This window comes from Tachysurus vachellii, chromosome 23 (genome assembly GCF_030014155.1).
Source record: "Tachysurus vachellii isolate PV-2020 chromosome 23, HZAU_Pvac_v1, whole genome shotgun sequence".
NCBI classification, from domain to species: Eukaryota; Metazoa; Chordata; class Actinopteri; order Siluriformes; family Bagridae; genus Tachysurus; species Tachysurus vachellii.
In genome coordinates, this window is record NC_083482.1 from 17,833,555 (window position 1) to 17,860,404 (window position 26,850).

The 26,850-nt window shown below is 39.2% G+C and overlaps 6 protein-coding genes across 10 annotated transcripts in view; 2 read left to right on the forward strand and 4 right to left on the reverse strand.

The window, feature by feature from the left end:
• Positions 1-894, forward strand: part of cmtm3 (CKLF-like MARVEL transmembrane domain containing 3) — a 94,122-nt gene extending 93,228 nt beyond the window's left edge. Inside the window, exon 5 of the mRNA XM_060859407.1 lies at positions 875-894. Within this exon, the coding sequence (XP_060715390.1) occupies positions 875-894 (20 nt within the window). The remainder of the gene's footprint in view (positions 1-874) is intronic.
• Positions 9-9,062, reverse strand: si:ch211-260e23.9 (uncharacterized protein LOC555795 homolog). Its single transcript, XM_060859408.1, has 4 exons — positions 9,017-9,062; positions 1,599-1,766; positions 1,331-1,466; positions 9-1,073 (listed from the first exon to the last, which is right to left on the reverse strand). The coding sequence occupies exons 2-4, from the start codon at positions 1,732-1,734 to the stop codon at positions 860-862; spliced, it is 486 nt and encodes a 161-aa protein (XP_060715391.1). The 5' UTR covers positions 1,735-1,766; positions 9,017-9,062; the 3' UTR covers positions 9-859.
• A 1,774-nt stretch (positions 9,063-10,836) lies between these two features.
• Positions 10,837-13,160, reverse strand: plekhf1 (pleckstrin homology domain containing, family F (with FYVE domain) member 1). Its single transcript, XM_060859236.1, has 2 exons — positions 13,053-13,160; positions 10,837-12,072 (listed from the first exon to the last, which is right to left on the reverse strand). The coding sequence occupies exon 2, from the start codon at positions 12,061-12,063 to the stop codon at positions 11,239-11,241; it is 825 nt and encodes a 274-aa protein (XP_060715219.1). The 5' UTR covers positions 12,064-12,072; positions 13,053-13,160; the 3' UTR covers positions 10,837-11,238.
• A 3,960-nt stretch (positions 13,161-17,120) lies between these two features.
• Positions 17,121-19,355, reverse strand: LOC132838685 (protein C19orf12 homolog). Of its 2 annotated transcripts, none has more exons than XM_060859200.1 (3): positions 19,121-19,355; positions 18,048-18,214; positions 17,121-17,528 (listed from the first exon to the last, which is right to left on the reverse strand). In XM_060859200.1, the coding sequence occupies exons 1-3, from the start codon at positions 19,207-19,209 to the stop codon at positions 17,263-17,265; spliced, it is 522 nt and encodes a 173-aa protein (XP_060715183.1). In that variant the 5' UTR covers positions 19,210-19,355; the 3' UTR covers positions 17,121-17,262. The 2 variants fall into 2 exon arrangements, with proteins under 2 accessions (XP_060715183.1, XP_060715184.1); XM_060859201.1 differs by having other exon boundaries at positions 18,048-18,218; positions 19,121-19,331.
• Positions 19,356-19,993: 638 nt separating this feature from the next.
• On the reverse strand, positions 19,994-21,972 carry pop4 (POP4 homolog, ribonuclease P/MRP subunit). 2 transcript variants are annotated; one of them, XM_060859239.1, is made up of 7 exons: positions 21,835-21,972; positions 21,702-21,754; positions 21,311-21,534; positions 21,135-21,212; positions 20,967-21,028; positions 20,602-20,703; positions 19,994-20,443 (listed from the first exon to the last, which is right to left on the reverse strand). In XM_060859239.1, the coding sequence occupies exons 1-7, from the start codon at positions 21,839-21,841 to the stop codon at positions 20,226-20,228; spliced, it is 744 nt and encodes a 247-aa protein (XP_060715222.1). In that variant the 5' UTR covers positions 21,842-21,972; the 3' UTR covers positions 19,994-20,225. The 2 variants fall into 2 exon arrangements, with proteins under 2 accessions (XP_060715222.1, XP_060715223.1); XM_060859240.1 differs by having other exon boundaries at positions 20,227-20,510.
• A 183-nt stretch (positions 21,973-22,155) lies between these two features.
• The window catches only part of shcbp1 (SHC SH2-domain binding protein 1), a 12,535-nt gene continuing 7,840 nt past the window's right edge, over positions 22,156-26,850 (forward strand). Inside the window, exons 1-8 of one of the 3 annotated variants that reach the window (XM_060859578.1) lie at positions 22,156-22,275; positions 22,377-22,470; positions 23,480-23,701; positions 23,790-23,905; positions 24,147-24,355; positions 24,731-24,826; positions 25,371-25,601; positions 25,849-26,026. In XM_060859578.1, coding sequence (XP_060715561.1) covers positions 22,404-22,470; positions 23,480-23,701; positions 23,790-23,905; positions 24,147-24,355; positions 24,731-24,826; positions 25,371-25,601; positions 25,849-26,026 — 1,119 coding nt within the window. In that variant the 5' untranslated portion in view covers positions 22,156-22,275; positions 22,377-22,403. Of the gene's footprint in view, positions 22,471-23,479; positions 23,702-23,789; positions 23,906-24,146; positions 24,356-24,730; positions 24,827-25,370; positions 25,602-25,848; positions 26,027-26,850 lie in introns of all 3 variants that reach the window. The other 2 variants (XM_060859579.1, XR_009647673.1) reach the window with 2 other exon arrangements.

Sequence of the window (26,850 nt, forward strand, 5' to 3'; positions counted from 1 at the left end):
GAAAAAAAAACAATTAAAAAACATTTATTTTACAGTTAAAAATGTGTTTTTCAAAAATATACTTTTGAATAAAAAATAAAACGGAAATTTTTACAGTATAAAAACATTTAAGGCACAAAACTAAAAGTAAAAACATGGATTATAAACAATGGAAGTCTCTTGGGCACAAAGAACAACCTCTGATTCAGCTAAATGCACACACACACACACACACACACACGCACACACCCATACACACACACACAAACTCACAAACACACACACAAACACACACGCACGCACACACGCGCACACACACACACAAACACACACACCACACACAAACACACACACACACACAAACACACACACAAACACTCACACACACACACACAAAAACACACAAACACTCACACACACACAAAAACTCACAAACACACACACACACAAACACTCACACACACACCCATACACACAAACACTCACACACACTTACACACAAACTCACACATACACACACACCCATACACACACACAAACTCACACACAAACACTCACACACACTCACACACACACACTCAGACACACACACCACACACAAACACTCATACACATACACTCATACACACACAAACACTCAAACACACCCATACACACACACACCATACACACACACACATGCACAATCAGACTTTAATCAGACTTTAATCAGGTTCCTAGAAGCCCAGCTCTAACCCACAGCTCTGTTATCATTGAACACCGAATTCCTTTTCTACTTAATAAGACTTGATTTTAGTTGATGTGTAGTTTTTGTGTTGTGTTTAAAACACTAGATTTAATGTAAGCATATAACTACACACACACACAGTCCATATGTGTTTCAGTAGTTGTACAGACGCTGACTCGGCTGTTTGAAGTGACCGTAGCGGTGCTCGGTGTTGGAGTTGCGAGTCCGGAGCAGGTTCTGCCTGCTGAGTGAACTGCGGCTTAGCTTCCTGCGTTCGGAATACGGCCGAGCTCTCGGATCAGAGAACAGCACAGAACCACACCACAAGCCCAGGAGAGTTGACACATCACGCCTTACCTGTACACACCTGAGATACACACACACTGTTTCCATTTAACGTTTTCATACGAGTCACTTACTGTTGTCTCTCAGGTTCTCTCAGATATAAACACTCGTCCCTTCAGCAGTCTCTATTCTCTCACACAGTTAATAAAAGGAAATTATACAGTATGAACCTGAAAAAGTGTTAGAGAATTAATCTTCTGACCAATCAGAGTGCAGACAGTTACAGTAAAACTCACATAATAGTGAGTTAATAATAGTTTGAGAAAAGATTTTGCAAACCTGGGAGAGTAAACTTTATCAAAAACGTCTTCCTCATTTGTCCTTTGACGGAACATCTGGTATACGGACATGCTGGGATGCTCGATGAGCAGATTCTCCAGAGGATCTTTATCAAGAAGTCGTAGAGATGAGTGATCTACACACACACATAAATCACACACACACACACACACACACACACACAAACACACACCCTCAAAGTAAACCAATCCTGATATTAACAGCTCCTCCTGCTGGTCACTGTGTGTAATTATCTTCAGTCTCAGACCTGACATGTTAATGATGATCCAGTCTCCATCTTCACTCTCAAGCAGCTCCACGCAGCTCTCGTTCTCCACCACGACACTGTCTGCCTCCTCTCTCGCACCACCATGCAGGAGCTGCATCAGAATTTTACTGATCATTTTTAGAAAGCTGCTTTTTCTTCTTTTCCACTCTGAAAGCACAAAGAGAACCATACTGTACATGTTAACGTTATAATCACCATCATGGCTGTGTTCCACTGCTCCATCTCCTCCATCTGCACACCCTCACAATAGAGAAGGGTTCTTTTTGGTCATTAAAGTTCCACAAAGAACAATTAAAAGCTTTTCTACACAACAAGCTAATTAGCAGACTAGCTAATTATCATGCTAGCATTAACACAGCTGTTATTTACCCACTCAAAAGAAATTACTTTAGATATGAAACACTGTGATAGTGTATCGGTTGTGAGTGTGTAAAATAAGGAGTGTGATAAACACTCTTTTTCCTCCTGGGGATGTGAGTGTGTGCTTCAGTGATGTCATGATAATGTGGAGGACAATTAGAGTGAAACACAGGACAACCTTTTAATCCACAACATCTCTCCATCTCAGTAAGAGCTGATTCCAGCTGCCAAGATTCCTGCACAACTCACACGTCAAGATATTTGTGTGTGTGTGTGTGTGTGTGTGTGTGTGACTTGGCAACCATTACTGTTCACACAGACTCAGTGTATTTAACTTGTTGATTTTATTTTCATCAGCATCTTGATTTATTCTTAATTTAGAAATACTTCAGTTATCTGATACTCAGTAGGTTCCCTCAGTAGGGAGCATGAAGTCAAAACACTGTGGGTTTGTTAGGTAATAAATAAATAAATAAATATTAACAACTTAAAAATATTCATTTCAAGCCAATATTTTTTTGTTTGTTTAGCAGTTCACATTGTCAAAGCAGCTTTACAGAAAAATAGGAACAGAATATAAACGTCTTAAAGTTTAAGATTAAGTTATTATTTATCTGTAACATTTATCCCTAATGAGCAAGCCAAAGGTGAGGTGGTGAGGAAAAACTCCCTGAGATACAGTGTATAGTGTACAGTATACAGTATATAGTGTACAGTATACAGTGTACAGTATATAGTGTACAGTATATAGTATATAGTGTACAGTATACAGTGTACAGTGTATAGTGTACAGTATATAGTGTACAGTATATAGTATATAGTGTACAGTGTATAGTGTACAGTATACAGTATACAGTGTACAGTGTACAGTGTATAGTTTATAGTATATAGTGTACAGTGTACAGTATACAGTGTACAGTATACAGTGTATAGTGTACAGTAGGGCTGCACGATTTAGGGAAAATGTCATATTGCGATTATTGAGGTCAATATTGCGATTGCGATATAATAAACAAATGGTATCATGAGTCAACTTGCTTGGTTCTCAAGGAAAATGCACACACAGATTAATGATAATGCTGAAATTTGTATTTCTCAACTCAAACTAGCAACAACAAACAAATGCAAAACGTTTTCAAATTAAAATATTTTTACAACATAACATCTTTGCATTACTGCAAACAAACTTGTTATTGTCTCAATAATACAGCTAAATATAATAAATAGAACAAAGTCATTTCTATGTTCATGAAAAAAAAGATATTTTGAACATTCTGTCCAAACAGGGATATTTTACCTGGACTTAACATTTTTGTATAAACTTTCAAAAAGGACTTTGGATATAAATGTGTGGTTCAAACCAGTAAAACTGTTGTTGGTCATTTACAAAAACAAAAACAAAGCAACAAACTGGTACTTCCAAATCCTCTTTCTAAAAAGCTCTGGCCACCAGTTCAGTGGTGTTTATTTCGTCACCTATTTTTAATTTAGTCTTAGTCTTAGTCTTGTGCCAAATGTCCTTGTTAGTCATAGTCATTCATTTAGTCATTCTTTTTTTGTTAGTCAAGTTTTAGTCGTTTAGTCGTCATTTTAGTCTAGTTTTAGTCAAAAGAAAACTCAAGGTATCTTAGTCAAGTTTTAGTTGACTAAAAGTCTTTTAATTTTAGTCTAGTTTTAGTCAAAAAATTGTAGCTTGACCACATCTGGAATCTATTGTAAGAATAAATACAATGAGGCCTCATTAAATGCAATAATATCAGGAACACAAGTGTTATAGTGGAAATAAATAACTTAATGAAAGCCTAAGATCATATATATATATATACCAATTACCAACTTAATGCAAGTTATACATGATATTGCACACACCATTATCGATGATATTTGGAGCAATATTACATGTAATTGTTAAACTTGATTCCCTTACATATACATTTGTTTTTAAGCCTAATTATTAATATTGATTATGATGTGATTGTGACAGGGGGGTGGGAAGAGGTTTCAGGTTGGGGGGTGCTGAGTTTTTTTCTGTCACCACTTTTGACTAAGAAACAATATCAAGGCTATAAAACTTGTCAAAACTCCGCGAATCACAAAAGTATCAGTGAGAAGTTGAGAACACATTTAAACAATGCAGACACTCGAACTTGACCGCACATCATATTTTTTACTTTATTGATACTGCTTTATTAAACCTGCCTAGACGGTGGACTTGCACTCAGGAGTTTTTCATTCATTCACTCACTCATCTTCTACCGCTTATCCGAACTACCTCGGGTCATTTCAGGCGTCATCGGGCATCAAGGCAGGATACACCCTGGACGGAGTGCCAACCCATCACAGGGCACTCAGGAGTTTTTATTTATTTATTTAATTATTTATTTGAGCGGCGTGTGGACAAATTCTTTCTACACACACACTATTTTATTTCTTGATAACAGACCGCTGCGAACTATAACACACCGTTGCCATGAAAAACAGAGCGTTGCCATGGACACACAGGATTCTAACCGTAGAGACGGAGCGCACTATTTTCTTTAGCGGAAACAATACAATCGTTTTTAAATCAATAAACTACTTTTTAAATCATCATTTTGTGTTAAATTATCGATTTATTTGGTAGGTAACAATATAATAAGCGCGATCCGATTCACGGACCTGTAACTTGAGCAACAGCGAAGCCGCGAACTCGTGCTGAATATTTTAAAGACGTAACAGCTGATGAAAAAGCAGAGACAATTGTAGACGAAAATGAAGAGAGATTTTATCTTAGTTTTTATTTTATACAAAACATTTTCGTCTCGTCTTTTTTCGTCAACAATAATGCACGTTAATTTAGTCTTAGCGTTTTTGGACAGTGGTGCAGTCTCGTCATCGTCTCGTCTTAGTCATGAAAAAAAGGTTGTTGAACATATTTCGTCTCGTCTCGTCTGACGAAATTAACACTACAGTTCAGTGTCCGTCTGCTCGGCATCCATCTTCACCCGTTCCGCGCTGCACACCGGAAAAAGTCGCGACATGACCACACGCGCCACACGTGTCACTGCCTAAACTGAAACTCACTGGTCCTTTTTTTTTTATTAGCGGATAGCGGTGTAGTGTATGAAATAGGCAAACAGCTTTCAGAGAGAATGGGTTGTGATGTCCACACATGCATTTATTTATTATTTATTTATTTCATAAAATCGCAGCATTTTGCGTCATATAATCGCACAGGCTTGATATCGCGATTGCGATATGATTAATCGTGCAGCACTAGTGTACAGTATATAGTGTACAGTATACAGTGTACAGTATATAGTGTACAGTATATAGTGTACAGTATATATTGTACAGTATACAGTGTACAGTATATAGTGTACAGTATATAGTGTACAGTATACATTGTACAGTTTATAGTGTACAGTATACAGTGTACAGTATACAGTATATAGTGTACAGTATACAGTGTACAGTATATAGTGTACAGTATACAGTGTACAGTATACAGTGTACAGTATATAGTGTACAGTATACAGTGTACAGTATATAGTGTACAGTATATAGTGTACAGTATACAGTATATAGTGTACAGTATACAGTGTACAGTATACAGTATATAGTGTACAGTATACAGTGTACAGTATATAGTGTACAGTATACAGTGTACAGTATACAGTATATAGTGTACAGTATACAGTGTACAGTATATAGTATATAGTGTACAGTATACAGTGTACAGTATATAGTGTACAGTATACAGTATATAGTGTACAGTATACAGTGTACAGTATACAGTATATAGTGTACAGTATACAGTGTACAGTATACAGTATATAGTGTACAGTATACAGTGTACAGTATATAGTGTACAGTATATAGTATATAGTGTACAGTATACAGTGTACAGTATATAGTGTACAGTATACAGTGTACAGTATACAGTGTACAGTATATAGTGTACAGTATACAGTGTACAGTATACAGTATATAGTGTACAGTATACAGTGTACAGTATATAGTATATAGTGTACAGTATACAGTGTACAGTATATAGTGTACAGTATACAGTGTACAGTATACAGTATATAGTGTACAGTATACAGTGTACAGTATACAGTATATAGTGTACAGTATACAGTGTACAGTATACAGTATATAGTGTACAGTATACAGTGTACAGTATACAGTATATAGTGTACAGTATACAGTGTACAGTATATAGTGTACAGTGTACAGTATATAGTGTACAGTATACAGTGTACAGTGTACAGTATACAGTATATAGTGTACAGTATACAGTGTACAGTATACAGTGTACAGTATATAGTATATAGTGTACAGTATACAGTGTACAGTATATAGTGTACAGTATACAGTGTACAGTATACAGTATATAGTGTACAGTATACAGTGTACAGTATATAGTGTACAGTATACAGTGTACAGTATATAGTGTACAGTATATAGTGTACAGTATATAGTGTACAGTATACAGTGTACAGTATATAGTGTACAGTATACAGTGTACAGTATATAGTGTACAGTATACAGTGTACAGTATACAGTATATAGTGTACAGTATACAGTGTACAGTATATAGTGTACAGTATACAGTGTACAGTATATAGTGTACAGTATACAGTGTACAGTATATAGTGTACAGTATACAGTGTACAGTATATAGTGTACAGTATACAGTGTACAGTATATAGTGTACAGTATACAGTGTACAGTATATAGTGTACAGTATATAGTGTACAGTATATAGTGTACAGTATACAGTGTACAGTATATAGTGTACAGTATACAGTGTACAGTATATAGTGTACAGTATACAGTGTACAGTATACAGTATATAGTGTACAGTATACAGTGTACAGTATATAGTGTACAGTATACAGTGTACAGTATATAGTGTACAGTATACAGTGTACAGTATATAGTGTACAGTATACAGTGTACAGTATATAGTGTACAGTATACAGTGTACAGTATATAGTGTACAGTATACAGTGTACAGTATATAGTGTACAGTATACAGTGTACAGTATATAGTGTACAGTATACAGTGTACAGTATATAGTGTACAGTGTACAGTATATAGTGTACAGTATACAGTGTACAGTATATAGTGTACAGTATACAGTGTACAGTATACAGTGTACAGTATATAGTGTACAGTATATAGTGTACAGTATACAGTGTACAGTATATAGTGTACAGTGTACAGTATATAGTGTACAGTATACAGTGTACAGTATATAGTGTACAGTATACAGTGTACAGTATACAGTGTACAGTATATAGTGTACAGTATATAGTGTACAGTATATAGTGTACAGTATACAGTATATAGTGTACAGTATATAGTGTACAGTATACAGTATACAGTATATAGTGTACAGTATACAGTGTACAGTATATAGTGTACAGTATATAGTGTACAGTATATAGTGTACAGTATATAGTGTACAGTATATAGTGTACAGTATATAGTGTACAGTATACAGTGTACAGTATACAGTGTACAGTATATAGTGTACAGTATACAGTGTACAGTATATAGTGTACAGTATATAGTGTACAGTATACAGTGTACAGTATACAGTGTACAGTATATAGTGTACAGTATACAGTATACAGTATATAGTGTACAGTATACAGTGTACAGTATATAGTGTACAGTATATAGTGTACAGTATATAGTGTACAGTATACAGTGTACAGTATACAGTGTACAGTATATAGTGTACAGTATACAGTGTACAGTATATAGTGTACAGTATACAGTATACAGTGTACAGTATATAGTGTACAGTATACAGTGTACAGTATATAGTGTACAGTATACAGTGTACAGTATACAGTGTACAGTATATAGTGTACAGTATACAGTGTACAGTATATAGTGTACAGTATATAGTGTACAGTATATAGTGTACAGTATACAGTGTACAGTATACAGTATATAGTGTACAGTATACAGTGTACAGTATACAGTATATAGTGTACAGTATACAGTGTACAGTATATAGTGTACAGTATACAGTGTACAGTATACAGTGTACAGTATATAGTGTACAGTATACAGTGTACAGTATATAGTGTACAGTATATAGTGTACAGTATACAGTGTACAGTATACAGTATATAGTGTACAGTATACAGTGTACAGTATATAGTGTACAGTATACAGTGTACAGTATACAGTATATAGTGTACAGTATACAGTGTACAGTATATAGTATATAGTGTACAGTATACAGTGTACAGTATATAGTGTACAGTATACAGTGTACAGTATACAGTATATAGTGTACAGTATACAGTGTACAGTATACAGTATATAGTGTACAGTATACAGTGTACAGTATACAGTATATAGTGTACAGTATACAGTGTACAGTATACAGTATATAGTGTACAGTATACAGTGTACAGTATATAGTGTACAGTATATAGTATATAGTGTACAGTATATAGTGTACAGTATATAGTATATAGTGTACAGTATACAGTGTACAGTATATAGTGTACAGTATACAGTGTACAGTATATAGTGTACAGTATACAGTGTACAGTATATAGTGTACAGTATACAGTGTACAGTATACAGTGTACAGTATATAGTGTACAGTATACAGTGTACAGTATATAGTGTACAGTATACAGTGTACAGTATACAGTGTACAGTATATAGTGTACAGTATACAGTGTACAGTATATAGTGTACAGTATACAGTGTACAGTATACAGTGTACAGTATATAGTGTACAGTATACAGTGTACAGTATACAGTGTACAGTATATAGTGTACAGTATACAGTGTACAGTAGCATTTAGTTCCTGCTGTTTGTAGAAGATCAGAACAGCAGCAGATGAAGCAGAAGAACAAAGAAAGCTCACAGTTTCAGGTCACAACCTCAGCACAGGGATCAATAACGTCATCAAAACCATTTGAAAGTGAAAGTCGTACTTTTTGTCACCCTGAAACAGTCCGAATGAAATAAAACACAGCACAAAGACACAGACGGATTAAATATAAATAAACTCACTGCTTGTTTTCGTCTTCACTTGTTTACCAGCCTGAAGCTCCGCCCCGTGTCGTGACGTCACAAGCCCGAACATCGCACGCGCCCGTTTTCAAATTTGTAAACAAAGATTGACGTCATTTCCGCCTGCGTGTTGCATCCCTGCGAACTGCGGCTGTTCACTGTATAACAAACATTTATTATTTATAAATAAATTGTTATTTATATTGGGGGTCACGGTGTCTTAGTGGTTAGCACGTTCGCCTCACACCTCCAGGGTCCACCTCCACCTTGTGTGTGTGGAGTTTGCATGTTCTCCCCGTGCCTCGGGGGTTTCCTCCGGGTACTCCGGTTTCCTCCCCCTGTCCAAAGACATGCATGGTAGGTTGATTGGCATCTCTGGAAAATTGTCCGTAGTGTGTGATTGTGTGAGTGAATGAGAGAGAGTGTGTGTGTGTGTGTGTGTGTGTGTGTGTGCCCTGCGATGGGTTGGCACTCCGTCCAGGGTGTATCCTGCCTTGATGCCCGATGACGCCTGAGATAGGCACAGGCTCCCCGTGACCCGAGGTAGTTCGGATAAGAGGTAGAAGATGAATGAGTGAATGAAATTATTTATAACAAGTTACTTTTACGTTTTTCTTCTACATGTTTGTCAGGTGTTTTGGTCGTTAAGTAGTGCAGAAACTGCTGTGTGTTTGTTTCACAGAGAAGTGACAGAGTTGCAGACGCCTCCATTCAACTGGACGGGATCACCTCATTTAGAGCCGAGAGAAATGCAGCTCTCTGCTGTAAGACTCGTGGTGTGTGTGTGTTTACATCAACACTGAGACTCGTGGTGTGTGTGTGTGTGTTTACATCAACACTGAGACTCGTGGTGTGTGTGTGTGTGTTTACATCAACACTGAGACTCGTGGTGTGTGTGTGTGTGTTTACATCAACACTGAGACTCGTGGTGTGTGAGTGTGTGTGTGTTCTCCAGCCTGCCTGTGGTTATAAACAGTGGCATGGAGATGTCTTTCAGTTGTGCTGCAGAGTTTCATCCAACCTGCACAGGAAGGCAGCAGTGAAGCATTCTGGGTCAGAAGCCGTGGTGGAGAGAGGAACTGCGTTTTTAGGAGGCCTTCTGCTTGGAACTCCTTGAATTGCGATTGGTAAAAAAGTTTCAGTTATAATATTATTCAAGTTTATATATATATATATATATATATATATATATATATATATATATATATATATATATACAGTATATAAAATCATATCTCAACTATAAACTGCTGCAGAAAGGACATTATTTACATTGACATTATTTACATTGACATTTTTTCCTGTTCAGTGTCACTCAAATGAGGATGAGGTTCACTTCTGAGTCTGGTTCCTCTCAAGGTTTCTTCCTCTTATCATCTCAGGGAGTTTTTTCTCATCACCTTCACTTCAGGCTTGATCATAAATGTTGATAATAAATGTTAAACTTTATACTTTTTATTCTTTCTATAGTTCTTTGAAGAAACTTTGAAGAAATGTCCGGTGATAAATGTGCAATACAAATATCTTATATAAATATAAATTAGGCAAAATTTTGCTATGGATGGTTTAGAACTGAGAAAATTGGAGGCAGGCTTGAGAACACACACACACACACACACACACACACACACACACACACACACACAGAATGAGATATAAAGAATTTAATAAAACTTTGGTGGAAACTGCACACTTTGTTTTCGTTGTGTGTTTGTAAAGCTGCTTTATTCTGCACATTACTGTCTTCTAGAGCTGAGAGAAATCTCCTCTAACATTCATCATCATCATCATCATCATCATATAATAATTAGACCACTGCATGCTTTAATAATAATATTTATTAGTGCTTTCATCATAAAGTTAATGTTAAATGATCAAATACAAACATATCTAATAGACATTTAGATGTTTATAAACAGTGTCACACCTCACACCACTAGAGGGCGACTCATTACAGCATTAGTGTCTTCACTGAGCCTGACTAACATCTCCACTGTGTGCAGCACTAAATTATGGTTCTGATTTATGTTAATTAAATACCTTTTCCCCTATGAGTACATATCGTACTCCTCCTGATCCAGGGGAACATCGTCTGTGGATGTGATGACGTGAGATGGAAATAGTGTTAGGAGGAAATGATGATGAAGATGTAATCTGTGTGTGTTCTCATATTTAGTTTCACCAAGTTTTAAGGTGTTTCAGGTGTTCTGTAGAAGTGTACACTACAGCTCTGGAGGCTTGGGGTGTATGGGCTTAAAGTAGCAGTACACAGGCTCAGGTTCTTGGTAAGTGTTGATCCATGTGGTGTCTGGGTGGTTCTCCTCTTGGTCGTCTTCACTCGACTCTTCGTATTCAGGCATCTCCTCTATCGAGACCTTCTTCCTGAAAGCTCCATTGCTGACTTCCTGCTGGCGGAGAGAGGCCTTGCACACACTACACACCCGGACCGGTTTGGATGAGATGTGTTTGAGGACGGCACGACTCTTTGAGCAGGAGTTACAAACCACAAAGCCACAATGTCTGCAGTGGTGTCTGCGCTGTGTGACCTTAAATGGTTCTGTGCAGCGCATGCAAACGGCCGAGGCAGCGTCGGGGATCCAAATGGCGGCAAACGGCTTCATCACATGGGGCAGATTCAACTGCCTCAGCCGTTCCACCCTGCAGCGCTCGATGTGGTCCATCCATGCCTGCTTCTCCACCATTGAAGCTGCAGATATGCGGAAGGACTTGTTCGGCGTTCGGAGGACCCACTGGTTACTCATTCCCACTCCGTCTTCTAGGTTCTCCTGCTCTAGTTCCTCAAGACGGAGGATGTGTTGGTGGCTGTTCCAACGGCCTGGGACCACAATGCTGCCGTACACCAGGATGTCGTTAAACAGGTAGAAGACTTTGGGCTGTGGTTTGCGTCTGCAAACTTTCAGCAGGCGACCTTCTCCGACCAGGAAACGACCCGGAGCCAGGAGAGGCTTCCCACCCGGCGCGAAGGAGTTCTCGACAGCAAGGATACGCTCACGGTTCTCCATCATGAACTGCTGATTGTCCACCATCACAGCTGTCTGCAGGAAAAGAAATCAGATCACAGATGAACTTGAGTGTGTTGACAGAGGTCATGTGACCTGGAGGTGAATCATGCTTTCCTTATCTCATGACTGCAGGAAGTCAGAAACTCATTTACCTGATGTGTAATTAATACACCAGACAATCAGCCTACAGGATTTCAGTGAGCTGACAGATGAGAATTAATCCACAACACTCAGGGGAAACTCCTGAGGTCAAGAGGAAGGCCAAAGAGGAGACAGTGAAGTCAAGTCAAGTCAAGTCAAGTAGCTTTTATTGTCATTTCAACCGTATATATATCTGACACAGTACACAGTGACATGAGACAACGTTTCTCCAGGACAAAGGAGCTACACAGAACAAAGACAGAGCTACACAAGTGCATCTGTGCAACCTGGTGTAAACTGTGTGAGACAAAAGACAAAAAGACAGATACATGGATGTGTTAAATGAGGACATGAAGGTGTGAGAATAGAGGATTCAAAGGATAGAGTTAGGTGGAAACAGATGATTCACTGTGGTGACCCGTAACGGGAAAAGACCAAAGTAGAAGAAGATTCAGGGAAATGATCAGTAGGCTGCAGTGTAAATACGGTACTTAACTTGGGTGTGTGTTTGCATGCAGCAGAACAGGAAGGAGCTCCGGAGATAATTACTCTAACGCTGATAATATCTCTAACTTCTTAAGTTATTACTAAAGTCAACAGTGAAGTCAAGGTCACTAACACCACCAAATTTATTACAATTTATATTAGAACTGAGAAAGACCCAAAATTATCATTAAAATTAAGGAACTTAAAATAAAGTTAATTTGAGAATTATACAAACTGTATTATTAATTATCTGGAGGAATGTTGTGAAGTTTAGAGCTTCAAGAGAGAGAAGATGTAGGAACTAAAGTCAGTTTAAGACAAATCTACAAACATTAACACATTCTTTAGCTTTAACTGATAAATACAGTAATGATGAATTATTTTACCGGATTGGTGAAGAGTCTCTGAGTGTTCAGTCTGTGTGTCTTCAGTCAGATAGAGAGTGTGTGTGAGAGAGATGTGTGTTTGATGAGGAAGTTGTCGCAGTGTTCTTTATAGTGTGTGTGTGTGTGTGTGTGTGTGTGTGTGTGTGATAAACTCATCTTTCCTGCTCGTTGGGGATTTCTGTGATTTCTGTGTCTTCTCAGAATCTGAAAATTAGATCTGGAGGGAGGAGGAAACACACACACACACACACACACACACACACACACACTGTATCTCCTTATAGAAACTTTCAACACATTTATGAGTGTGTGTTTGATGTGTTTATGTGGAGTGTTTGCTGAACACGGCCCTGAGTGTTTGTGAGATGTGTATTAATGTTGTATAAATGTGTGTATCTCTGTTTGTTGTGTAAAGTTGTGTAATTAATAAAAGGAGTTTCCGTAGATTGTGAACTCTGGAGCTCATTTACACAGAAATCAGTGACTAAACAGAAGTGCAATGATGTTATAACACAAATAAACAGTCACAGGAAACACGTTTACTATGAAGGGGGAAAACACACACACACACACACACACACAAGCCATAAAGGTGAGGTTTAGTCATTTTAGTAATTAGAGTAGAATTACAATCAGAGAGATTAAAACCATGTAAAGATTCAGATATTTGAGTGTGAGTGTGTGTGTGAGTGTGTGTGATTGTGTCTGAATGTGTGTCTGAGTGTGTATGTGTGTGTGAGTGTGATTGTGTCTGGGTGTGTGTGAGTGTGTGTGCATGTGTTTGTGTGTGAGAGAGTGAGTGTGTGTGTGAGTGTGATTGTGTCTGTGTATGTGTGTGAGAGAGTGTGTGTGCATGTGTGTTTGTGTGTGTGTGTGAAAGAGAGAGTGTGTGTGTGTGATTGTGTCTGTGTGTGATTGTGTCTGAGTGTGTGTGTCTGAGTGTGTATGTGTGTGTGTGTGTATGTGTGTGTGAGAGAGAGTGTGTGTGTGTGTGTGTGTGTGTGTGAGTGTGTGTGGGATTTTGTCACTCATGTCGGTCTTTTGTCACGCTCCCACCACACATAGTATTTCTTACACAGAAAAACTGACTATTTATCATATATTTAATAAGCCGCAGCGCCCAAAATGTATCAGTCCGCACCGCTGTCTCTATGGAACCGGGCAGGAACCAAGCGCGTCTCCCCTGGAGCTCTTAGTCGAGCCTGACACTTATCAGCCAACCAAAACAAGAGGCTACACAACAGCCAATCAGAAAACAGCACTATTGTATCTGGGTAAGATTTAACACAACAACCAATGAAAAAAACACATTCATTAGTGATTGTATTTTTGATGGTCAGTTTGAACAAAAGCTCAACACCAAACAGTTTGTCTCTGGACGGGACATTGTCCTCAATCATGTCCCTAAAAATGTCTGGGCTTGTGCTGAACTGTTTTATATGGGAGCAACATTACACATGATAAAGGGGTCTAAAAAGGGAACAAACACAATAAACACTAGTCATAATCTCTCTCTCTCTCTCTCTCTCTCTCTCTCACACACACACACACACACACAAATATTAATAGAGGGGGGGGGGGGGTTTGGAGATGTCATGCTCGCCTGTCTTCAAAACTTGAGAGCCCTGCTACTGTGTGTGTGTGCTTCTGTGTGTGTGTGTGTGTGTGTGTGTGCTTCTGTGTGTGTGCTTCTGTGTGTGTGTGTGTGCTTCTGTGTGCGTGTGTGTGTGCTTCTGTGTGTGTGTGTGCTTCTGTGTGCGTGTGTGCTTCAGCTTTCCTTCCTCTTACTGTGTAAACTTCCCAGAATCTTACTCCTGCTCTGCTACACAAACTACAATAAGAAACAATGCTGTAATGGTAACAATTTACAGCACAGAACTACATTTCCATCATCCCCAGAACCTCACATGATCTAAGCACACAGTCACTCAGTACACACACACACACATACACACACACACATACACACACACACCAGGGCTCTCATGTTTTGAAGACAGGCAAGAGAGACAAGCTGTTCCGTGTTGAGGTTTTGTTCAAATCGACCATCGAAAATACCCTCATTGTGGGACGAATAAAGGTTTATCTTATCTTATCTTATCTGATACGATCAGTTTCTCTCTCAAATCTCCATCAGTGATCAGATGATAACATCAACACAGACTTCATGTTGGAACTAAAATGAAGCTCTACACAACTACACAATCAAAGTGTTTACACAACTGTTCTTTTTCTCTAGACAATCCACAGATTCATGATAAATAATCCCACTCTCAGTGTTTATAATGATTTATAATCCCACTCTCAGTGTTTATAATGATTTATAATCCCACTCTCAGTGTTTATAATGATTTATAAACCCACCCTCAGTGTTTATAATGATTTATAAACCCACTCTCTGGTGTTTATAATGATTTATAATCCCACTCTCAGTGTTTATAATGATTTATAAACCCACTCTCAGTGTTTATAATGATTTATAAACCCACCCTCAGTGTTTATAATGATTTATAAACCCACTCTCTGGTGTTTATAATGATTTATAATCCCACTCTCAGTGTTTATAATGATTTATAATCCCACTCTCAGTGTTTATAATGATTTATAATCCCACTCTCAGTGTTTATAATGATTTATAAACCCACTCTCTGGTGTTTATAATGATTTATAAACCCACTCTCTGGTGTTTATAATGATTTATAATCCCACTCTCAGTGTTTATAATGATTTATAAACCCACTCTCTGGTGTTTATAATGATTTATAATCCCACTCTAATCTAAGGTCAGAGTTTTGGATTTGAGACACAGATCATAACAATAATGATAATGGTGTAAACATTTTATAGTTTGTTCTGATGAAATGGGATGTTTAACTCTGATGCTTTGCATCCAGTGGATGTGATTTTTAATCTTGATGTAGATCAGATACACAGCGAGTGTGTGAATACTGCTGCTTGTGTTTCCTTTACTTCTGTGATTCCATAAGGAATCTGACTCCTCGACATCCACATTACGGTGGTCAAGAAGTGCAGAACAACAGAACAGATCCGAAAATTAATAACAAATCAGACAAACAAGAAAAGGAAGGCAAATGGAATTCTTTCTTGTGATTGGAAGAGACATCTGTCACTCAAAATATACAGGATGCATAGCAGCGGAAGCTAAGATAAAAGCTGTTGTAAGGGGAATCACCAGCTTTTGTAAGAATTTTAAAACTCCTGCCTCTCAGATCAGACTCAGACATCTAACACACACACACACACACACACACACACACACACACACACACACACACACACACACACACACACACTGTGAACTACACTGGTCTGTACAAATCACTTACTCAGTTGCTGATTTTACACACCACATTTTCAATACCTCATCTAACTGCTGCTACATGAGTTTGAATACCTTTACTTTGTTCTAGTTACTTTGTTCTAATTACTTTGTTCTAGTTACTTTGTTCTAGTTACTTTGTTCTACTTTAATATATACAGTAAGTAAACTGGTGAGCTTTATTTTGTGTATTGTCTTGTCTGTTTGCACTGTCCTTGTCTCACACTGTTGCACTTTACAGTATTTGTCTAGACTTAAGTCCTTATTTCTGTGATGTTTTATGTAGCTTTGTGTGTTTTTATGTAGCTTCTTGGTCCTGGAGAAGCGTCTCATATCACTGTGTACTGTGTCAGATATGTGTGTGTGTATATATATATATATATACGTATATATATATGATTGAAATGACAATAAAAGCTTCTTGACCTTTTTTTAACCCGCAGCACCGCCTCAGTGGAGACACCTGATATGAGGTGAAGAGTGTCATACCTTCAGTGTCCACCAGCGGGAGGCCAAGTCTTACAAACGGAAGAGACAAGAACAAATTTTCTTAAACTAAATTAGGAGTTTGTTAAATAAGCTTGTGTCTAAACTGCTGTATCAGTGATGGGCTTCTGATCTCAGTCACACTTTTACTATGGATCTCTTCAGCGCATGTGTGTGTGAGTGTGTGTGTGTTTGTGTGTGTAAGAGAGAGAGATGTCAATCAACTACGAAATAAATCCCACTTTGTAAATGGTGAATCTAATTAATTTATTTGTACACAGTGGATCACAGAGCAGCTTTACAGAAATATCTAATGATTAAATATTCACTCAAAAACAGATTCTATTTTATCGAGAGTTCTGTGCTGCTCTCACGTCTCTGCTCTTAGTCTCCGTATTTCAGTTCAGCACCTAGACTTTTATTTACGAAAGACTGAATCCCAGCTTCGACTCTCTGCAGCAGTGTGTTATTTCCTCGAACAATAAACATCAGCTGAGTGACGTCTGTCCAGTCCAGAGATCCCAGAATCACACTGATCTCAGAGTAAAGCTTCTGTTTCTCCTGTGCTGGAAGCTCCATGAGGATCTGAGGAACTGGTTTAAACTGACCGTTGGTCATCCAGGCACCCAGAAGACCTCCGACTGCTGCACCTGAGAGCAGAAAAAAGGGAGATTTTACTCAGACAGTGAAGAAAAGTGTGTTAAGGTTAGTAGATTATATAGTTGTAGTGTAGTGTTAAAAAGAGGACTGTAAATGTGTCAGCCAGCTATACAGTAATTAAGACATTACATACATTGTGTGTGTGTGAGAGAGAGAGTGTGTGTGTGTGAGAGAGAGAGAGTGTGTGTGTGTGTGTGAGAGTGTGTGTGTGTACATCACTGTGTTTTCAGAGCAACACATCTACTAATACATGGGAAGCTCAGAACATGTTGAGGTGTGGTGACAGGTGGAGCTGTAACTGTGACAGCTGGGATGAGTTTAGAAACCAAAGTGAAACAGGGATTAGTCAGTAACTGCTCTGAGGAGAAAAACAAACACTATACAGTCTTTGTTATCTTCTGAGCTCCACGTCATCATGAGGCTGACTGAAACACGCCTGTAACCATCATGATGAAACTGAAAGTAGAATCTTTCAGAACAGAATAATTGAGACAGTAAAGTGTTTTTACCGACAGCGATTCCGGCCGGTCCGAGCAGCAGGCCCCCCATCACAGCGCTCCCTCCAGCCATCGCTCCTCCTTTCAGAGAACCTTTCACTGCAGCCTTCATCTCCCAGCTCGCTGAGACCTCACAGCACATCTGCACAACATCGTTTATCTTCTGCTCCATTGTACTTCTGTCTGGAGTTAAATAATGAAGGAGTGTGACGATGATGATGAGGAGACGACTTTAAATCCAACACAGTGTTCAGTGTGTCGAGTTACATCACTCTGAACTACACAACAATTACATATTTACATCTCTAATTACATAAACACACACACATATACACACAAACATAAACACACACACATATACACACAAACATAAACACACACACATATACACACAAACTCACACAAGCATAAACACACACACATATACAAACACACACACATACATTAACACACACACTCACACAAACATAAATAAACACACACATATACAAACACACACACTCATACATATACACACACAGACACAAACACACATATAAACACACACATATATACAAACACATACATAAACACACACACACACACATACTGTACATACATATACACTCAAACAAACACACATACATTAATATATATAAACACTCACATACATACACACATACATATATACACACACAAATAAACATATACACACAAAGACACACATACATAAATACACACACACATATACACACAAACATACATATATACACACACTCACACAAACACACTCACACACAAACATACATATACACACCCAAACACACACATACATAAACACACACAGGACTTTTTCTCTTTAATTAAATGCAGATTAAAATCAAACTGAAAAGTCTAAAACGCTAAAATTCTACATTTAAAGATATTTAAAGTTTAATTTGATTTCTGATCTGTTCACAATATAAATATAATCTTCTACAGAATCACAACACGTTACACAACTCACACAGAAAGTTAACAAAACGGTTTCAGTGTCACAGAAAACAGCTCACAAAGTTTTATTATTATTATTATTATTATTATTATATTAATAAAGAGTAATATACCTGATTGCAGAAATGAAGAACTGTCTAAGTGAAAGTAAACAGCCGGTGTTTCCGTGCGTACGTGTGTGTGTGTGTGTGTGTGCGTGCATGCGTGTGTGTGAGTGTGTTTGTGCGCGTGCGTGTGTGTTTATAATAGTTCAGTCCGCCTGTATTTCTTGCTCTTTCCGGATCGTTTGCATTTCTTTTACATGTACAACATTCAGCACTGACGTCTGTTTCCTGTTACACCTAACATACAGACAACAGAAGTGCAGAGCATGAAGAAAAAAACGTGTTTGTGTGTGTGTGTGTGTGTGTATGTGTGTGTTTGTGTGGAACTAAATAAATGAAAGTGAAACTTAACCTGTGTTAATGTTAGAGCAGAGAAGAGAAACAATGCCGTTTCATTATGATTGTGGAGAAGATCCTGCTGTGTGTGTGTGTGTGTGTGTGTGTGTGTGTGTGTAACATTGAAATAAAAGGGAGAGCTGGGAATGAAGTAAATCCATGTGGACAGGACGAAAGAAGAGTAACATATGAGAGGCCATTTAGACCCTAATACATACTTTCATACACACATTCTGTAACAACATCTGTGTGTGTGAGATTAGAGTTGTATGTGTGCGAGGGTACAGTGTGTGTGTGCGTGAACATGAGATTGTATGCGTGCGTCGGTATGATAGTGTGTGTGTGAGCATGTGAGAGTAGTGGTGTGCGAGAGTATATGGTAGTGTGTGTGTGTGTGTGTGTGTGTGTGTGTGAGAGAGAGAGTACAGTTGCAGGGCTCTCAAGTAAGGAGTGACATCTCCAGGCCCCCCTTGCCCCCCCGAATTCCAGAAAAACCTGAGAGACGCCGAACAGCTCAAACACAGAAACTCAGACGAGCAGCAGGAATGTAAATGGACAGTTTATTTACATCTGTAAACAGATCAGCAGAGAAAAGCAGCAGAATTATTACAGTCACGTGAGATGGAGATCTGAAATGTAAACCATTTACACAGACACACAACATCTTCTACAACATCTGAATAAATGATCTGTAAATGTTTTGTTTCTTTACATCCTGAGAGAGCGAACATGAAGAGGAGGATATTAGAACTTCTGCATTTCTAAACAACCTGATAAATTACAGCACAGAGAATAAATAACTAAACTGTGTCTCAGAGTCACAAACAAATTTCTTCCAGGGTCTAAAGGACCATGATGAAGAATTCCAGAGCGAGTTCCCCAGTGGGTTCCCCCTCCAGAGCCCACTGTGATGGTCAGGAGCTTCTTTACAGGTCAATGGTGCCTCTGGTCTTGAATTTTTTTGCTGATCTCTCACTGGAACGAAACTCGAACTTGCTGCCGTAAATGAGAGTGACAAAATCTCCCATGTCCACACTGAACACACTGTTCCTCTTAGGAATTACTGCGCGCACACACACACGGACACACACACGATCAATGAAATGGTGACAAAACAGAAATAAATAAACAAATAAAAATTATTAAAATCTCACCTTTCAGTCTGTTCTCCTTCGTGATGATCTTAAACACATGTTTCAGCTCCTGCACCAGGATCCCTGTGGAGCCCACATATGAGGGGCATTTAGAGCGCACAACTACACACACACACACACACACACACACACACACACACACACAAATTAGAGGAGTGTAAACACAGACAGGTACAGGAACAGAGCTCTTAGGAAGCTCTAGCACAGGAAAAGGTTCTCAAAAGGGTTTTCACTCTTAAAAAGTTTCCATATGAAGCTTAGAACATTTCTCCTGTAAAAAGCACATTAGTAAAATCTTTTGAATAAAATTAAAAAGACTTGTAAAGTAATCTACAGAACCTCTGAGGAACCCACACACTCCTGACCTGTTAGAACAGCACCATGAAAATCTGCCTTCAGGAGTTTCTGCTGCATCACCTGAGGGTTACTGTCTCACACACACACACACACACACACACACACACACACACACACACTGTAGACAAGTGTAATAGTAGAACAGTTCAGCATGTATCATGTCGTCTGCTCCTCACTTGTCGGGTCTGAGGCCGTTACACAGCTCAGTGATGTACTGCTTCCACAGACCATGCAGCGGCAGGAACAGATCATACCTGTGTGTGAAACACTGCATTACAGGTGCGTTGCAACTGCATTGAAGGTAAAGAAGGTGTGTGATAGTGAGGACTGTAATGATGAAGTGATGACACACTTCTGGTGCTCAGGTTTCAGCTTAAACACTCTCAGTGCTCTCCTCTCTTTAGCGTTAAGTCCTTTAGCCTTTGTCTTTGTTCCTCTCTTCTTCTTCTCTCGTGCGTAGTGCAGCATCACAGCTTTACGCTGCAGGGCGTCTTCTGCTTCCCTACAGCTCAGTCGAGGAGCGCTGCTCTTCAGGAAGGCCCTGGTGAACTTCTCAGCAGTTTCCCCATGCTGGGACTGTAAACACCACATGCACACCCCCCACACAGACAACACACCCCCCCAGACACACCCCCCCCCCACACAGACAACACACCCCAGACACAGACCCACGGACATTTAATTGAACATTACAGTCACACATCTCAGTGCCCCCCTCCCCCCAGTCCCCCTCCCCCAGTCACCTGAACTCCCAGCAGTTTACTTTCTTCATGCTGAAGTCTAAACAACACCAAATCTGTAGAGAAATAAAGGTGGAATAAACACAGGGTTCCTTCAGATTAACAGCCAGGTCATTTCTTAAAGCTGTTTACTTACTTTCCATTTCCGCTTATTTCTTTCACACGCAGGAAAAAAGGTAAATAAAATAATCACAACAAACAGTACCGCAGATTTACAACACGTGCTTTTCTCTTCCGGTTAAATACTTTAATCACTTTAAGTCCCACCTCCTGCGCCCCGGTTGGCTGATATTGACAGACCGGTTCACCCGACAGCCAATAGGATCACAGGATGCAGATGCACGTTATACACTTTTTTAACTCTTAATTAATTGAACCTTGTTATTAGAATATAATCACATGTTTTAATAAAACAACACAAATATATAAGATGTAATTATATTTCAGCAGTGACGTCCTCCACCTTTTTACTGCCCCACCCCGAGGGAAACCGGAAGTAGTTTTCTATTGGTCAGCTTTGCGCTCGGGGAAGTTTTGAAAATCCGAGCCGAAGAGTAACGACTTTAATTTCCGCTGAGTTCCGTTTAAACTTCTGTTTTTATACTTTTATACTTTTATCTCTTTATTTATCTCTTTATCTCTTTATCTCTATACAGTCTCTTATTTATCTCTTTATAGTCAAACTGTTTAATCTCACAGCTACAAATGGGAGACGGTGTAAAGCAAACAGTGGGAGAGGCGTCTGAGTGTGTGGTGAAGAGAAGCGTTAAAGGTTTAATTATTATTATTATTATTATTATTGTTATTATTATTATTATTATTATTGTTGTTGTTGTTATTATTATTGTTATTATTGTTGTTGTTGTTGTTGTTGTTGTTGTTATTATTATTGTTATTATTATTGTTGTTGTTGTTATTAGTATTATTATTATTGTTGTTGTTGTTATTATTATTATTATTGTTATTATTATTGTTGTTGTTGTTATTATTATTGTTATTATTATTATTGTTGTTGTTATTATTATTGTTATTGTTGTTGTTGTTATTATTATTATTATTATAATTATTGTTATTATTATTATCATTATTATTATTATTATTATCGTTATTATTACTATTATTGTTATTATTATTGTTATTATCATTATTATTATTATTATTGTTGTTGTTTTTGTTATTAATATAAATATAGTTATTATTATTGTTATTATTATTAATATTGTTATTAGTTGTTATTATTATTATTATTAAAAATATAGTTTGTTATTATTATAAATATAGTTATTATTATTATTATTATTATTATTAAAAATATAGTTTGTTATTATTATTATTATTGTTATTATTATAAATATAGTTATTATTATTATTATTGTTATAAATATTATTATTAATGTTATTAGTATTATATTACTATTAAACACAAAAAAGAAGAATTTCTCACTTGTATGAATAAAAGATTATTTCATGAGCATTAGATGGCCAACGCGCTAACGCGTTATTCACTAATGACAAATGATTACATAATAATAGTGATGATGATGATGGTGTTTTGTGGAGTGTGTTCACATTATTCAGCACTTCATACATGTGGAGTTCAAAGTTCTGTACAACTAAAATAGAAATAATATTTGAACGGTTGAAGTTTGTGAGCTGTGAAGATGTTAAAAGGATGTTAAAGCAGGGAATGAAATAATTACAAATAAATAACAATAAAGATCTAAGTGGTTATATTTCTGTTCCACTTCCTGTATGCTTACTTCATCCATGTTGTATTATAGAGCTGTTTCCTGATGAAGAGGATCCTCATGATGATGGTGATGAGGAGGAGGAAGATGATGATGATGATGACAGTGGTACAGATCACCTCTCTATCGGTGCTCAGTCCTCTCTTCACCTGCAGCCGACCGAGCCGCTCGGGAGTGGAGAATTACCTGCGCTGTTCCAGACCAACCACCTGGTGTTCTACGAGAGGTTTAAAGCATATCAGGACTACATGCTGGGTAAAATCTCATCTCTAATCAGAGCCTGTGTGTTTGTGTGTGTGTGTGTGTGTCTGTGTGTATAACAGCTCTGATGTGTGTGTGGTAGGTGACTGTAAGCCGTCAGAGGTGAAAGCTTTCACTGCTGATTATCTGGAGAAGGTGGTGGAGCCGTGTGACTGGAGGGCGCTGTGGCACACTGATGTGTTTGACGTGTTGGTGGAGGTAAGAGATGCAGCACAGACATGACAGAGGTGTGAGGATGTTATGAGGTGTTTGGATTAAAGTTCCTGTGTGCATCTTGTCATGTTAACACATCAATGTAGCAGGAAACACACCCCACTGCCCCCTACTGCCCCCACTCCCCCGACTGCTCCCTACTGCCACACACATAAAACCTGCTTTACTGATGTGTGTTATTGATCTATATGTGTGTGTGTGTGTGTGTGCGTGTGCGTGTGTGCAGGTGTTGGATGTAGACTATAAGGATTTAAGAGCGGAGGTGGAGGTGGTTCTTCCACTGCAGTGTGAGGCTCGAGGTTGTGAGCTCAGTGAGGACTCCATGAGAACTTTACTGGAAGCCACGATGAACAAAGTTCCACTGCAGGAGCTCAGTGTGGTGTACGACTCGTCTGGAGACTTCGACCAAACAGCACTTGCTCTGGAACACCTGAGGTTCTCTCTCTCTCTTACACACACACACACACACACACACACACACACACACACACACACACACACACACACACATACATTCAGAATGTTCTAAGCATTAATGAACTGTGCTGTGTCTCATTCAGGATTCAGCTTCACTTCTCAAACACACGTCTTTTTTATTAAATTGGCTTCATGTGACATGGAATTGTGCGTGTGCATGTGTGTGTGTGTGTGCGTGTGTGTGTGTGTGTGCGATACATATACATGTGATTAATGTATCACATGACTTATCTGTGTTCATCACAGCTGTTATTTGGGCTGTGTTCCTTTCACCATCGTGCTACAGTACACTCTGTAGTGAACACTGAGCACTTTGTCCCTGTGTCTCTGTAGGTTTTTTTACAAAAACATCTGGAGGAAGTGGGATGAGGAAGATGAAGATGATGAGTTTGATTACTTTGTGCGCTGCGTAGAACCCCGACTCCGACTGTGAGGATGTGTTTCTCTCTCTCTCTCTCTCTCTCTCTCTCCCTCGCTCTCTCCCTCGCTCTCTCTCTCTCCCTCTCTCTCTCTCCCTCCCTCTCTCTCTCTCTCTCCCTCTCTCTCTCTCTCTCTCTGTCTCTCTCTCTCTCTCCCTCTCTCTCTCTCTGTCTCTCTCTCCCTCTCTCTCTCTCTCTCTCTCTCTCACTCGCGCTCTCTCTCTCTCTCTCTCTCTCTCTCTCTCTCTCTCTCTCTCTCTCTCTGACTGTCTTAATTGTCTGTCTCTCTTTGAGTGACACCACTGTACCCTCTGCTCTGGCCAGCAGGTGGCAGTGTGCACATGTTAATTCTTTAACATTACTCTCTCACATACCAACATAAAGCAGAAACAGAGTCAAGTGAATAAAATATTGAAGGTCACTAAAGAGAGTGTACACTTGTAGTTTGTTCCTACTTTTTTTTTCTTTACTTACAGTTTTCCCTCATTTTCAGCCTCTCTATTGTTTCTGTATGTGTGTGTGTGTGCGTGTGTGTATGTGTGTGTGTACTGCAGATATTATGACATCCTGGAGGACCGTGTCCCTTCCGGTCTGGTGGAGGAGTACCACACACTTCTGCAGCGCTGCACACACACCTTTAAGGAGTTCTCCAGCCTGAGGAACGTCTTGAGCAGTGACTCGGACTCAGAGCTGGACAACGTGTCCATGGTGGAGGGACTGCGCATGTACGAGCACATGGAGATGCTCAAACGCAGACTGCGCATCATCGAGAACCCACTGCTCAGGTGTGTGTGTCTGTCTGTGTCTGTCTGTGTCTGTCTGTGTCTGTCTGTGTCTGCGTGTGTCTGCGTGTGTCTGCATGTGTCTGCATGTGTCTGTCTGTGCGTGTGTGTGCGTGATTGTGTGTGTGTGTCTGTCTCTGTGCGTGTGTGTGTCTGTCTCTGTGAAGGTTAGTGTGTTTGAAAACATGGACTCCTACTGTAGTGCACTCATACTGTGTGTGTGTGTGTGTGTGTGTGTGTGTGTTCACAGGTATGTGCTGGGTTACAGGATGAATTGTGGTCAGCATTCGTGTCGTCCTAAAGGTGAGCGTCCCGGTGGAGGCCGTGTGGTCCATGTGGTCTCGTCCTCCACCAGCGTTCTGTCTCTCAACAACCTGATGATGGATAAACTCCTCCCTCTGTACTCAGGGAAAGAGTTCGAGCTACAGGTACGAAACCTGAGACACCTTTAACCCCATCAGTGCATCTGCCTGTAGAAGATAACTTAGGCCCCTCCTTCTTCATGGTTCTCTTGTCTCTGATTGGTTGGTTTTTTGTATTGGTCCATGTTTGTGTCCATAGAACTTTTCTTTGTGTAAATATTAATTTTAACCCTGTTTTTGTTTACTCCATCTGTGTGCTGCATCACTCTCTCTCTCTCTCTCTCTCTCTGTCTGTGTGCTGCATCACTCTCTCTCTCTCTCTCTCTCTCTCTCTCTCTCTCTCTCTCTCTCTCTCTCTCTCTCTCTCTGTCTGTGTGCTGCATCACTCTCTCTCTCTCTCTCTCTCTCTCTCTCTCTCTCTCTCTCTCTCTCTCTCTCTCTCTCTCTCTCTCTGTCTGTGTGCTGCATCACTCTCTCTCTCTCTCTCTCTCTCTCTCTCTCTCTCTCTCTCTCTCTCTCTCTCTCTGTGTGCTGCATCACTCTCTCTCTCTCTCTCTCTCTCTCTCTCTCTGTCTGTGTGCTGCATCACTCTCTCTCTCTCTCTCTCTCTCTCTCTCTCTGTGTGTGCTGCATCACTCTGTCTCTCTCTCTCTCTCTCTCTCTCTCTCTCTGTCTGTGTGCTGCATCACTCTCTCTCTCTCTCTCTCTCTCTCTCTCTCTGTCTGTGTGCTGCATCACTCTCTCTCTCTCTCTCTCTCTCTCTCTCTCTCTCTCTGTGTGCTGCATCACTCTGTCTCTCTCTCTCTCTCTCTCTCTCTCTCTCTCTCTCTCTCTCTCTGTCTGTGTGCTGCATCACTCTCTCTCTCTCTCTCTCTCTCTCTCTCTCTCTC

What these genes read in the sequence shown, in the direction of transcription:
- si:ch211-260e23.9 (XM_060859408.1), bottom strand. Translation starts at nt 1,734, where the DNA reads ATGATCAGTAAAATTCTGATGCAGCTCCTGCATGGTGGTGCGAGAGAG. An exon ending in GATCATCATTAACATGTCAG is followed by an intron (nt 1,467 to 1,598) that starts GTCTGAGACTGA and finishes GTGTGTGTGTAG; the next exon opens with ATCACTCATCTCTACGACTT. An exon ending in GATAAAGTTTACTCTCCCAG is followed by an intron (nt 1,074 to 1,330) that starts GTTTGCAAAATC and finishes TGTGTATCTCAG; the next exon opens with GTGTGTACAGGTAAGGCGTG.
- plekhf1 (XM_060859236.1), bottom strand. Translation starts at nt 12,063, where the DNA reads ATGGTGGACAATCAGCAGTTCATGATGGAGAACCGTGAGCGTATCCTT.
- LOC132838685 (XM_060859200.1), bottom strand. Translation starts at nt 19,209, where the DNA reads ATGCACGCACACACACACACACACACACGTACGCACGGAAACACCGGC. An exon ending in TTCTTCATTTCTGCAATCAG is followed by an intron (nt 18,215 to 19,120) that starts GTATATTACTCT and finishes AACTCCAGACAG; the next exon opens with AAGTACAATGGAGCAGAAGA. An exon ending in ACCGGCCGGAATCGCTGTCG is followed by an intron (nt 17,529 to 18,047) that starts GTAAAAACACTT and finishes TTCTGCTCTCAG; the next exon opens with GTGCAGCAGTCGGAGGTCTT.
- pop4 (XM_060859239.1), bottom strand. An exon ending in AACGGCCTCAGACCCGACAA is followed by an intron (nt 21,029 to 21,134) that starts GTGAGGAGCAGA and finishes TGTGTGAGACAG; the next exon opens with TAACCCTCAGGTGATGCAGC. An exon ending in GAAGGAGAACAGACTGAAAG is followed by an intron (nt 20,444 to 20,601) that starts GTGAGATTTTAA and finishes CATTTACGGCAG; the next exon opens with CAAGTTCGAGTTTCGTTCCA.